Source organism: Lepisosteus oculatus, chromosome 3, assembly GCF_040954835.1.
Source record: "Lepisosteus oculatus isolate fLepOcu1 chromosome 3, fLepOcu1.hap2, whole genome shotgun sequence".
Taxonomy (NCBI): Eukaryota; Metazoa; Chordata; class Actinopteri; order Semionotiformes; family Lepisosteidae; genus Lepisosteus; species Lepisosteus oculatus.
The window spans coordinates 49,754,180-49,767,777 of NC_090698.1; the positions used below are offsets into that span (position 1 = coordinate 49,754,180).

The 13,598-nt window shown below is 34.7% G+C and overlaps 1 protein-coding gene across 4 annotated transcripts in view; it reads left to right on the forward strand.

Moving 5' to 3' along the window:
- The window catches only part of syk (spleen tyrosine kinase), a 53,737-nt gene that overhangs the window by 35,654 nt on the left and 4,485 nt on the right, over positions 1-13,598 (forward strand). The window contains exons 6-12 of one of the 4 annotated variants that reach the window (XM_015336431.2): positions 951-994; positions 4,925-4,987; positions 8,427-8,484; positions 8,898-9,078; positions 10,204-10,413; positions 11,019-11,208; positions 12,712-12,852. In XM_015336431.2, coding sequence (XP_015191917.2) covers positions 951-994; positions 4,925-4,987; positions 8,427-8,484; positions 8,898-9,078; positions 10,204-10,413; positions 11,019-11,208; positions 12,712-12,852 — 887 coding nt within the window. The remainder of the gene's footprint in view (positions 1-950; positions 995-4,924; positions 4,988-8,426; positions 8,485-8,897; positions 9,079-10,203; positions 10,414-11,018; positions 11,209-12,711; positions 12,853-13,598) is intronic. The other 3 variants (XM_015336439.2, XM_015336447.2, XM_015336453.2) reach the window with 3 other exon arrangements.

Genomic DNA, 13,598 nt, shown 5'->3' on the forward strand with positions numbered 1-13,598 from the left:
TTGGTGATTGGTTGTGACACCATCAGGTTCCTGGTTGGTTGTCTACCTGGTCATCAAGGTCATTCTCAAAGTGGTCTCCCTTGTGGTCTCCCTCTCAGTCTGTATGTTAGACAATTTTTGGACATTTATCATTAGTAACAGGAACTTTATGATGTCCTGGTCTGTGTTAAAGACTCAGGGCATTCTGGAGGTCTTAGGCATTTGTGGAGGCCTAAGCTACGAAGGTTGCATATTCAACATTTACATCTGGCACCACCTGGTGGTAAATACGTTTTTCTGCCATTCACACACCCATGAGCAAAAAAGGCCTAGTGCTGGATTTTACCCACTTAATTATTCAAGAAATACAACATTGACAATAAGAGCTCTGAAGAGATCAAAACGCCTTGTATCATGACTGAATCCATGTCTCATGACAGGCACAAAATTCTCCTTGTTAAATGCTGACTCTTTTCCAACCCAAACATTAACTTAATCAGACCAATTGAATGACTAAGAACAGTAAATTTACTATTTTTATTTTATATAGGTGTGTTTTAGGTTTCTATTCCTAAGGTCTGTTATTGCTGGTAAGGGTCACAGCAACCCTGAGTCTATGCCAGAAGCACAGGGCACAAGGGGGAGCTAAGCACTAAGAATGCCAGTCCATTGCAAGACACCTTTGTCTTTAACCTGAGTTAAATCTTTCAATCGCAAAAATGTGGTTCAGCTGTTATTTAAATCAGATTCTGTATTTTTTTTCTTTAGAAATGCATCTCAGGGGTTTCAAATCTATGTCTGCAAATTCAGTTTGAACTTTAGAGTAAGGTTTATTTTTATGATTATGTACTGAACAGAGAAGTGCTTATGAGTGCTTCATTTATATATATATGTGTGTGTGTGTGTATGCATATACTGTATAAGCTATAAATTCTGTCAACATGATCTAAATTCTTTGCTTTGTTGTGCAGGCAGTATAAATATAGGCCCGCCACGACTTCCTGACCATCACCCTGTAAGTGTTCAAACTGTTAACTCTAACTTCATCTTATTTTTATTTTATGGCTGTGCTTTTGTGTTGGTGTGCATTTTCAATACAGTAACACTTACGTTTACTATAAACTCATTTTTCAAATCAGCGCAATTGTTTCCTGTTTGTCCCGTTCATTAATACCAACATATCCAAAACATTCTTAAATGATGCCTTAAATGAGGTAGTGCTTTGTGAAAGCCCACGTGGAACATGTAAAAAATGATCAAGAACTTGAGTGCTTTTCCGGTCTTGTTTGTGCATGCTACTGTCCACAGCAATGTTTTCTTTTTGCGTTCCCCTGTTTCAGCTTTTGCTTATTATTTTCGCATCGTCCAGTGTTTACAATTTAATGCTATAATTATGTAGACCAACAGAACTTATGTAAGCAGTACACACCAGAATCAGTGAACTGATAATCAAAAGCTATTGCCTTAAGAAATGTGCAAGCCTCTCCCCAAAAGACTTGTACAAGACCAAAGTCTCCATTATGCTCATTATACAGGTTAGACTTTAAAATTTAATCTAAACTTTAATAAACCAGTCTAAGATCTCATACTTCCCTGTCCGTGTTTTACTTTTAAAATGTTTTAAAAAGTATTATTTCTTTATGGTACATATTTAATTTGAGTAAAACAAAATATAATATTAAAATAAACATTCCTAAGATTAATTCAATTGTGCAGCTTTCTCATAGTAATTTTAGACAAAGGAGCAAGCATCAGGAGTCTGCATGATCATTCACATTACAAGCTGCAAAGCCAAAGCTACTGTACCGTATATGTTATTGATGTATTTACATCTGCTTCATTTTGTGCTGTGGGTTTTGTCCGAGTTGCATCTTCTGTAAACTGACACCCTGACTTTAATACGGCAGGTCTCTGTCATGCATTGTCTAATGTATCAATGTAACATGAAGGGTCTCCATATTTTTTGGTACAATTGCACTTCATGGGATATCATGTGGCCTGAAATACAGAAAGATGTCTGTCAGTGTCCCCGACACCAGATATAAGTATTAACCTATATATTAGTATTCTGCCAAGTTCATTTTCACATCAGCTAAAATAATGACTTGTGAAAAAATTAACAACATTATGTTATCAAACTTATCAATTTGATCCTGATGCTTGTGATTGTGTTCGACTACTATGATAAAACCAAAAGCAGTATTGCCCCAAACCTTCTCCTCAACAATAATTGAAGTACAGTTTTTTTCAATCACGAGATCAACTCCTCTGCGCAACTTTTAAACATATTGAATGAACAGTTTATGTTTATTTAAAAAAACATTTTTAGTAAAACAGGCTGTAACGTAAGCAATATGTATAATAATGTGCAATTAAATTAGATCACACCCTACTGTACCTTCCATTGCATGGTTTATTGTGCACATGAAATCAATCCAATGTAACCAATAATTCACAAATGTTATCAAAATGATGTTTCGCCAGTTTTATTGATCATGATGTTGTAAAATACATGCATCTATCTAAAACTGTAAGATATGTACCATTATTCCAGAAAAAGGAATAGATGATAAAACAATGTTAAAATGGATGTACAGTAGAACTTTCGAGAATTTGATTCAATAACCACCAATTGGTGATTGAATGTAAACTTTTTGATCTGTCAATGTCTGCAAAGCATAACTGCAATATGTTGTTTTGGGCATTTGAAAAATGCTTCCTCATATGAAATTGACTTTCAAGCTCTTTCTGGATTAAGGGATGTCCCTAGTGATAAAGTACCAGCTTTGTGTTCCTGGAAAATGAAATATAAAGAACAAGATCACTGCTGTTGAAACACAGGAAACACACATACACTAGTTCAGACCAAGATAAAGACTGACTTTACAACACAGAATTGTTAACAATAGGTTTATGACAATTAATAGAAATAGAAATAGTAAAAAATATATTTGACTGAAAACATTGACCTTGTTTTTGATTTGAAAGTTCCAGCAAAGACATTGTCATATTCAAACAAAAATCGAATGCGAAATATAAATTGCCTAATAAATATAACATATATTAATTTCCTGAAAATGACCTAAAGTAATCCTTTTAGTAACCAGATGAAGACCTTTGTTGCATATGAAGCCATCATTTACTTTCATTTTTAAAATGTTTCTTCATTTTTCTAGATTTTTTAAAATTTGTCCTCATAAATTATTGTACAGAATGACCATAATATTTCAAAGAAATATCAGGTGAAAACTGAAAACAAAATAAACAACCAAAATGCTTTCAGATATTTAAAGTAAAATTATGCAAATTGATAACAGTTCAAACAGTTCATGTCTGGAGTACATTGTGTATTATATTATATATTATATTACCTATTATATTCAGTAATGACCACATTCTGTATTTATGCAGAAAAGAACTGTTTACTTGAAAATCTTAAAAATGAAAAAGATGAATATAGAATCAACCATGCAAGTCCTCTTTTTATAACAAAGTGCCTCTGTAGCTCCCTCTTCTGATACTTCTGTGACATTGCCATACTTGTACAGTACTTACAAAGTTATGTTTTTAGATGTCAATCATTGTGATATTTTATTGCAATACTATTTTTTATTTATTTTCATATTTATCCATGGCAGGTTCAGTATTGTATATTGTGTTAACATCGATTAGTCATTTCTTCAAACCAGAGGACTCAACTTTTAAACTATGCGGAAGTGCATTTGAAATTCAGAACAGGAGACTCTTTTCACAAAGGAACAAGCCACACAGCCCTGTTGTAAAAAATGATTACCTGGCCTCTTGAAAGATAAGATTAGTTAGCTTCTAGCTACCAAACAGGCTAACTGGGCAGAATGGCATCCTCACATTCCCACCCTTTCTTTTTTTCTTATGCATTTACATGACTAGATTTCTATTTCAAGAATTCATTTCTGTCATTTCTAGTTGGTGCAGGTTTCATCATTCATCTCTATTTAATGAAAAAGAAGATAACTAACCATTTCAAATGCTAAAGATAGAAAGCATAAGATGTTGTGCATCTTCAGCTATGTTGACCACAATCGAATGGTTTTATTTGCATTTGAAAACAAGGACATCTTCCTTGTATAACGTTTCGCTGTCACTGATTAAGGACAGATACCCACCGATAAGTATGGATACTGGGTTTTGCGGACATTTTTTCATTGCATGTATAACCTACAGACGTGATTTAGAAAGTTCTTAGAATGTTTGAGTGGTATGAAGATAGCCTAAAGTCTAACAGGATACTGTCTACACTATAGGGAAAATTTGTTCTTGCTAGCAGCCACCAATATTTATGTAGAATGCAGGTATTTTACTGTATGTGTAGAACGTGAAATTTCTTTAGAAATGTATAATCAAGTGCAAACAATAATTTGAAATTATCTTTTTTTCATTAGATTTGAAAATATATATATTTTTTTAAATGTAAGACATAAAGAACTTCTTTCATTTCAAACTCTTGCGATGGTTGGACAGTAGTTCAGTAGGTTGGATAGTAAATACAGGTTTAATGTTTACTTAAACTTCAATTATTTTAATAATGTTACCAGAACTCAGATTTATATTACGGAGCATTATGAGCAGTAAAACTACTGCATACAAATAATAGGGTAAAATATAGGGTAAAGTAGGGTAAGAATATTATTCATGTACTGTAAAATGCAGTACTCTTGAATGACAAAGAACCTTTCACAATTTATCAAATGTCTTGAAGCTTTAATTCAAAAGCATAAGTGTTCCAAAACAAGAAAAAATGAGAAAACAGCAAACAATGTGGATATCTAATCATTCTCCGAGAAACTGGCACAGCATTTATCTTCTACAAACATCGTGTGTTGTGAAGAGATTTTATGCTGATGTTTCATTTTTTTAGTTTTTTTTCGGAAAATAACATTTTCCTCTTTGAAATTGTGGTTTCCAGAGAGGTGCCACAGGTGGGATTATCTCCAGAATCAAATCCATCACAAAGACTGGCAGCAGAAAGGTGCACAAACACACAGTTCTACCCCTTTGTTTTATCCCACTGTGAGAGTGGTAGGAGATACATGCAAATAACTAACACAATCTGACATTTTACTAATGTGTGGTTTGCTACTAACAAAGTTTTGGAGCAGCTGTTATGATTCCTATTTTTCTGATCTGTTTACATCCATCCAACTTTTGTATATTAAAATTGGAAGGGTCCTGCAACATTTATAGGTGAATTGAAATGACCTGACCAACGTGCCGTTCACTGAATTTCCTAAAACTCTACAACTCAGAAGCTCAAAATACCACCCAGTCTGAAGAAGCAGTGAATAATGAACACCTGATATGGCTATTCTCTAGCCATATGAATTATACCAAGTCGGAAGCACGGACAGTATTTTAAGACAAACTTGCAGCTTTAGGAACATACATTAAACCTGGTATAAAAAGATGTGGATGAGGGGGTGGTAGCAGAAAATGTACAAGAATACTGTATATGGTTGAACAGTTCTTAAAGGTTTTGTTAAATGAATCATTATGCAAAAATGAACTACTTAACAAAACTGTTATTTAATTCACAAGTGTTTTTCTGCTTTACTACTATTCAACTCGACAGCGTAAAGCTGCAGTAATTCTACAGCACTTACAAAACTGTAGAGACCCTTAATGAAATGACATATTACCTTACATACAGTATGTAAAAACCTAAACCTAAGGAATGGCACTGTTTTTTTCTAAACTCTGTGCTGTAGAATTTAAAAAAAGTTTTTTTTTTGTTCTGGTAAGAAATTATAGCTGTCTTCCATTTTCATGCAACACAGTGAGCTTTATAAGAATCAGCTGCATGTCCGACCATTACTTCTCACTGTATTTTGTGGTAGAGAACATTGTTTCATTGTTAAATGATTGTTATCAAAATGCTTCTAAAATGCTTCTAAATATATGTACAGTATACATTATACACTGTATAATATATTAACATTATACAGTCCCTTCCAGGAGTTAGTAAAGGTCCCAATCCACAATATCTAGGACTAGTGATCTAAGATGAAAAGCAAGACCAGCTCCATTCAGGACTGTAGATTGTTAGTGGTGTTAGTGGACCAGTAGGGGGAACTCTTCACTCTGGACCAGAATTTCAAAGCCAATGATGAGACTGGTCAATAGACAACTTGGTAAATAATTTTCAAAGAGTAAGGCGCTTTTCAAAAGCCAGGATACTATTTATGCTGGTGTCCTGCCTTGATTCCACTTACAGAACTCACAACATGTCTTAACTAAACGTGCCTTTAATTCAATTGCTGAAGAGAGCTCTCTGTCTTCCTCATGAGCTGTTATGTAATGACTGGATCATAATCACTTTAGTGGTGGGTTGAGTGGTTCTTTTCATTATGTAGTGTATAAATATAGTATGTGTTTATACACGTACTGTATATGAACTCTATAATGTTGTGGGATGCTTTAGGATGAAAACCTCAATAGAAATTCAAGGGAGATCAAAAATATTAGACTAAGAGTTATTTCTTTGCTGCCCTCCAGAGGTCATGTAAGTGTATATGCTGTTTTTTGTGGTTGAATTGAATTATACTGTAGCTTGGTCGGGTCTTTTTAATTCACCCACAAATTATGTGGAGCTCAAGCTTCTCTCATTTTAAATAAAATAGTTATAAAATATATACTATACAGTATATTCCAAATCACAAATCAAACACAAAAGCTATCATTATGGAGTTCTTCAATGGCACCTGCGTGTGCATGTTCTCTTTTACAAAAGTATCCTAATTTCAAAAGAAATAATTAATTTTAGTTAATTATATATAATATATGTATGTATAATTACCTAGCTCCATTGTTACTTTTTCTGGAGATTAATCACCTGTCCATACAAACACCCTTCAACTTTTATTTCATAATCTTTTTAGACTGAAAAGCGTCTTATTATAGCATTCAAGTATAAATGATCTAAATTGTTCTTGTACATCCAAGGAAATGCAATACATTTTGAATTTATGGTATTTTGATCTAAAATTTGTTCTGACAGATATTAACGCCAGCATGTATACATGTACATACATATACATAGTACTGTATTTGTGTAAGTATAGGTTCTAGCTTTTTTAAAGAACCGTTTTTTCAAACTTGTGTAACATGGAGCAACAAAAATGATGGACATACAAACACGGGGAAGATATTTCCCTGGACAATGGCTGTGGACACCAAACATGCAGTTGTGTTATTAGATGTGTCATGTTTGCAGTCCATCATGGATGTGTTGTAACACACAGTTGCAGTCATATTGAGATAACATGGCATCTTTTGGAACATGTACTGTTGTCTGTTATAGACCATGGCAACACGTTATAATGATTTGGACTGCAAGTGAACCAGATTGTGTTCTATGGTGCACAGTTTTCACAATGTTATTGTTTTAATAGATTGCATCAATTTGTAGTTACCATATACAGTACTGTATATGGTGTATAATATGTACATGTATATGTACAGTTCTGTATTTTGTCAGTCATTTAATCAGTGTTCTGTAACACATAAGGAAAGAAACATACAGATTAAAATTGAATTGAATGATAATATAATCTAGATGTATTGCTTCACATTTTATGAATGGTTTTACCCTACTGGTATAGTGTTGTTTTGCCATTGCAAAGCTCTATAGGATGTTTGCTGTCTACCAATGAAAATAAGGAAAAATGCTTTACAGAAAGAGTGTTTGTACTGTGTCGTCTACCAATTAATTTGTCTCTTTAAGGTTGTGCGGCTTACTCCAGAAACTAAATAATCATTCTGCTCAGTTTTGTTTTGTCTGAAATCTTTTGAAAGCAGCTCCTTTTAATTTTAATTTAATTGTTTCTCCCTTCATTTGGGTGAGTCAAGATCTCAACACCTTCAGGGCACTTTATTGAAACCTCAAAGATCTTTTCTTTACTTGAGAGAGACACGTGATTTCTGATCACCTTTATCTGATCATCAGGCTACACTAACCTGAGGTGATAAATATTGCATCTTATGGTGACCCAAAGCATTAAAAACTATATTGTAACTAAAAGCTTTTAGTGGATTCTGAAATTTAAGTCCCGAGACAGGGGAATTGGACTACTAGGGCGCTTGTAAAATTAAATTTGAAATAACCACTGTAATGTGAGAAAACCAGAATTTTGCCAAAGTCAGTGTCTCCTTAACAGGGATATTGAGAGAGTCGCATAGTTTATCCAGATGGTACAATATATGAAACTATTTTTGAGTGCAAATTTCTAAGGACTCCAGTTCACGTGCCTTTAAAGGAAATGAGGCTTGACAATCCTGTCTGAAAAATTCAAACTCTGCTTTAATGCTTGCAAATTGTGCATTTAATCATTCATGCAATATTTATTCTGAGCTCCCTTCGTAATCATGCTTGGTGTGCCTTGTACTTAATGACTTCTCATGCATTTATACAGGCTGCCACTGCTCACCAAAATACTTATGAACCTAGTGTGGCAAGAAATAAAATCAAAGGTAAGTGAAGGAAGTCTTTAATTAAATATATTAAAGATTTAATTAAGTATACTATAGATGTAATCAAAGTTTAGTATCAGAATAGCATTTCATGTACATTATAGTATAAACTAAAACTTTTTTTTTCCTTGAACACAAAAAATCTGTCCCATTCTTTCAGTTTTCTGAAATGAAGATTTTTTTGGATTATCATTTATTCAGTTACACAAAACTATATTGCCTATGCTTGGGATTTATCCCAATGATTCCAAATAATTTTAGCTCAGAATATGAGAGAGCTCAGAGATTGATACATGTGCAGAAATAAATGTTTTAATTACACTCACTACCATTTTTATCATGGTAAGACACATTACTTTCCTCAGTATAGTTTCATACAGTATATTGACCTGTGTTTTTTTTTTTCAATGAAGCAGTACTTTCTCCAGAGGCAATGCCTATGGACACAAGTGTTTATGAAAGTCCCTATGCAGACCCTGAAGAACTGAAACCAAAAACAGTTCACCTGGACCGCAAACAGCTCTATTTGGAAGATGGGGAGCTTGGTTCTGGAAACTTTGGAAAAGTCATGAAAGGAATTTATAAAATGACAAAGTAAGCACTTAATAGAAAATAGTGGGGGTGAATAGTGAACAACTTAAGTGTATTTTTATTACATATTTAAGAAATGGAAACAGCATCGTGGCTCAATGTTTAGCATTGTTACCTCACAGTGCTGGGGCCCTGGGTTCAATTCCTAAGGAGTTATCTGCTTGAAGTTTGTATTTAAAATACATAACCAATGCACATAAAATACCACTTACAGTATGCACAGTTAATACTATGATGAAAGAGGAAGCTGGCTGCATTATTCATGCACACAGATGAATTTATGTAAGTGATATTGTAGTCCACCAGAGATTAGTCCACAATCTGTTACGAAGTACATCTCTGAACATACTCAATACAAAAACAAATTTGCTGGTTTAATGGCAATGTCAATAAAATACAAGCTATAACTTCACCACTTAGGCACTGAAAAGTGTCCAAGACATGCCTCAAATAGAAAGTTTTGTTTTTCCATAATTTGCAATAAATTTGCTCTTTCCAGAAAATAAATTCAATATGATCTGTTGAACACTACACATCATGACAACCTTCTTTTGATCCCTGCATGGACTGATATTAATAAATTCCTTTCCGCCCAACAGCGGGGGTTTGTGTTCATAAACATTTTTCCCAAACAATGTGGAAAATTCTCTGACTTCTCTGTAAACATTCATCTCCTTGTTCAAAACACACAACAACATACAGTGTTGTACACTTAATGAGCCATTAACTCAGACGTTTCAAATTAAATTAGAACACTCCTTTCAGGTTTGGAGCTGTGTTAATTTAATCTTTTTTTCTTGACTAAGGAATGTTTTTTGGTTGACATTTCTAATCTATTCGGGCTACAAGAAGAGTGTGAAACAGTGGGTGTGCACCTTGCCTTCATGGTTTTACCAAACCAACCTAAAGCACCTTGTATTGTGTTGGACAAGATCTATTGTGATGGACATAGACAATGCTGAAAAGCCAAAGCCCTCACTAGTCATGTCTACAATGCATTAACTACGTACTGTATACTGAGATGTTAGAATACAAGCCCATTGTATTTACAAAGTTCCTCATGAGTAATTCAAAGATTTTTGGCAAACTGTAAAGCCTGTCCAACCCTTCTTCCACCCTGTTTACCAGGACTGAAAAACCTGTAGCTGTTAAAATCCTGAAGAATGATGACAATGACCCAGCTGTGAAGGAGGAGATGCTTCGAGAAGCCAACGTGATGCAGCAGCTGGACAATCCTTACATTGTGCGAATGATTGGAATCTGCGATGCTGAAAACCTGATGCTGGTTATGGAACTAGCAGAACTGGGACCTCTTAACAAATATCTGCAGAAACACAAGTACATATAATACCATCATTTATTCATATAGGAAACCACTATTGTCATTTTACCCATTTTTATCAAAGACGAGGAAATGACCAAATGGTTTTAATGTCTGTCACGTGAATTTCTTTAAGTTTTATTTTCCTCTGCCCAAGTAATGCGAACAAGTTAATCAACACTTGTTGATTAAATCAACACCCAAACCTGTTTCCCTCTGATGTTTTTTGAATAGTGCTCTATCTTACAACTTCTTTTTAATTTTTGTTATTTAGGTCACTACTTACCTTAGGTAGTAAAATATTAAATATTATCTTCAGTATTATTCAGAACATTATTTTTAAGACGGGGTTAGTAAAAGGACAAAAGCATGGGGGAACTACTTTTAATGTCGTTTATTAGTTAAAAGACTAATTAGCATAATTACATTAGCATGTTCAGCGTGCATTCTTCCATTCTAAACACATCTCCCTATGGTAAACATTTTCCAAAAGGTTTTGAACACATACAGTATGTTTTCTCACGAAAATATTTCATTTCAAATCATTTAATTTATAGAATGGTATTCTAGTATAGGACTGTAAAAAGAATGTTTTTAACCATATGTTTCTTCACATCTGCAGGCACATAACTGTGAGGAATATCACAGAATTAGTCCACCAGGTATCTATGGGAATGAAGTACCTCGAAGATAACAACTTTGTTCACAGAGATTTAGCTGCCAGGAATGTGCTATTGGTCACTCAGCACTACGCGAAAATCAGTGACTTCGGACTGTCCAAAGCATTAGCAGCAGAAGAGAACTATTACAAAGTAAGTTGCACAGAAGCAAATCTAGAATTTAAGTGTAATAAAACAGGACTTCATTCTTACTTTATTTTTAGTTTGGGAGGAGCTTAAACGTCAACCTCACCTGTTTCTGCTCCTCTGTACATAAATATCTTCCCTCCTGAGGACGTTTTGCCCATCTCGCATTTCTCCCTTCACCACATCTCCACCCTTGCAGTAGCTCCCTGGTTCTTTCCTGTAAAGTGCATCACCAGCCAGGCCAGTTACACCAAATAAACTTTAAACACTTTGATGTCTTGTGACCCTGATTTACACATGGGAAATATACTGAAACTGTCACGCCCTCTGCAGCCAGAGGGCGCTCCTTCTCTGTCCTGTCCCTAGTTTCCGGTCTGCTGTCCTTCCTGTCCCTCTCTTCCTTGGGCTATATATTTCCGGGTCTTGCACTCTGTCCTCGCTCAGCATTGACGTTCGGATGTCCTGAGACCCGCCTAGCACCAGGGCGCCCCACGTCCGCTCCCTGAGGGCATAGGTTTCCATACGGCATTCCTGAACTCTTTGCACTAATGAGCCCGGGCCTTTTTCCCGTCTCGCCGCTACGCATATGGGTCTTTTTCTGCTCTCCTGCTCCCCACGGTTAGTCCCTTTGGACGTCCGTGACAGAAACTGATTTTCTAATATGCTGTTGTCCTCACTTGGTCTTTTTTGGCCATGTTTTGCTTGAATGTGGGTGCAGAAAACTGTCATATCGTATTCATCACACTACAGTACATACAATAACAACATGTCTAAAAAGTATATGGGATAATAAAATAAAATGTTCAGAAAATTGCTTAATGGTGTCTTTCATCACCTGACTTCTCTTTACCCAGACTCTGCTACTGCTGCTCTTTTTACAAACCGTTATGAATATTGGAGCACCTGTAGTGTCATTTGCATAAATGCATGTTGTTATGTCGTGTTTTGTAGTGTTTATACACTTTAGGTCATATGACAGTATTATGTACCCCATTCAACCATTACTTGATTTTTTATGGTCTAGCTCCTTGGTTAGAACACAGAATTAATTTTTGTAAGTAGTGTGCAGTAGTGGTTAGGGATGCTAGAAGATAATGGATTCAAATCCAAAGTGGCTCATTCCTTTTGTACATTTGAGCCAGGTTGCTTCAGTAGGAATGAGCAGAACAAGCAAAAACAAATATGTATTAATCAGCTTCAAAAACGTGTTGGTCAATTATACTGTACATATTGATCTGACATATCTGTCTTAATATAAAAAATATTAAAATGTATGCTAACATTACATATAATTAAAAAATAATCCAAATGAAAGAAAACAGGATCCTTGAAGAATGGCACATCACATCTACAGTACTGCACATCAAAAAGCCAAAAACGTCAGTTATACTGATTCTTGCTTCTGAATTGAAGATGAATGGAAATTTAAAACCAGTGCTGCCATTGCTTTGGAACCAAAAAACACACTTGCTTTATATTCAATAATGTTTCTTTTTATTTTGCTTTCAGGCCAAAACTCATGGAAAATGGCCGGTGAAGTGGTATGCTCCAGAATGCATTAATTTCTTCAAGTTTTCCAGCAAAAGTGACGTATGGAGCTTTGGTGTTTTGATGTGGGAAGCATACTCCTATGGACAGAAGCCATACAAAGTAAGACATCAGCACACAGACCTTCTGAAGTATAACCTGTTAGCTGAGGTGTAAAGTGTTTTTTCTAATGCCTAATGATTATGACAAATGAACCAATTGTCTGTGTTTTAACACATTTACAGAGAAGAAAGATGTCTGTGTTGAAAGAGCCAAAACTGTATGCCAATGTAATAGTACACAAATTCTTACTGTATATCACTATCAACTCTGTGGCTATGAATCAATCAGATTGTTTAAAGTAATACATTGATTAGCTTGAATCATAACATCACATAATTAGCATACAGAATCTGTTAAACCTGGAGATGGAACATGCTTTGAAAACATAATCCAAAACATTTCAAATGTGTTTTTTTTATTTTATTTCCTTGTAAATGCTGAAATCTCTTCATCCAACCAGTGTCTCTCATTGTATAGTACACTGTGAAACTGTCCATTGGCCAAGAGGTATATAACACAGTTTGAAGTTACCTCTATACACATAATTGAATGTTTGAAATATTTTCTAAAGAATACACAGTTACTTTTTCAAACTGAGTGATACGTATAAATTTAAACAAACCTCTTGGGGTTGCAAGATAATAGCATTTCTGCTCTGGCCATCAGTCCAAATTTGTAATTAAATAACAAGACTTGTGTACCACATTGCTGAACTGTATACAGTATGGATAGTGAATGTGTTTACTGTAAGTCCATGTTCTGTTGTAAAACTATTTTGGAGAAGAATATGTAAATGCTTTATAATT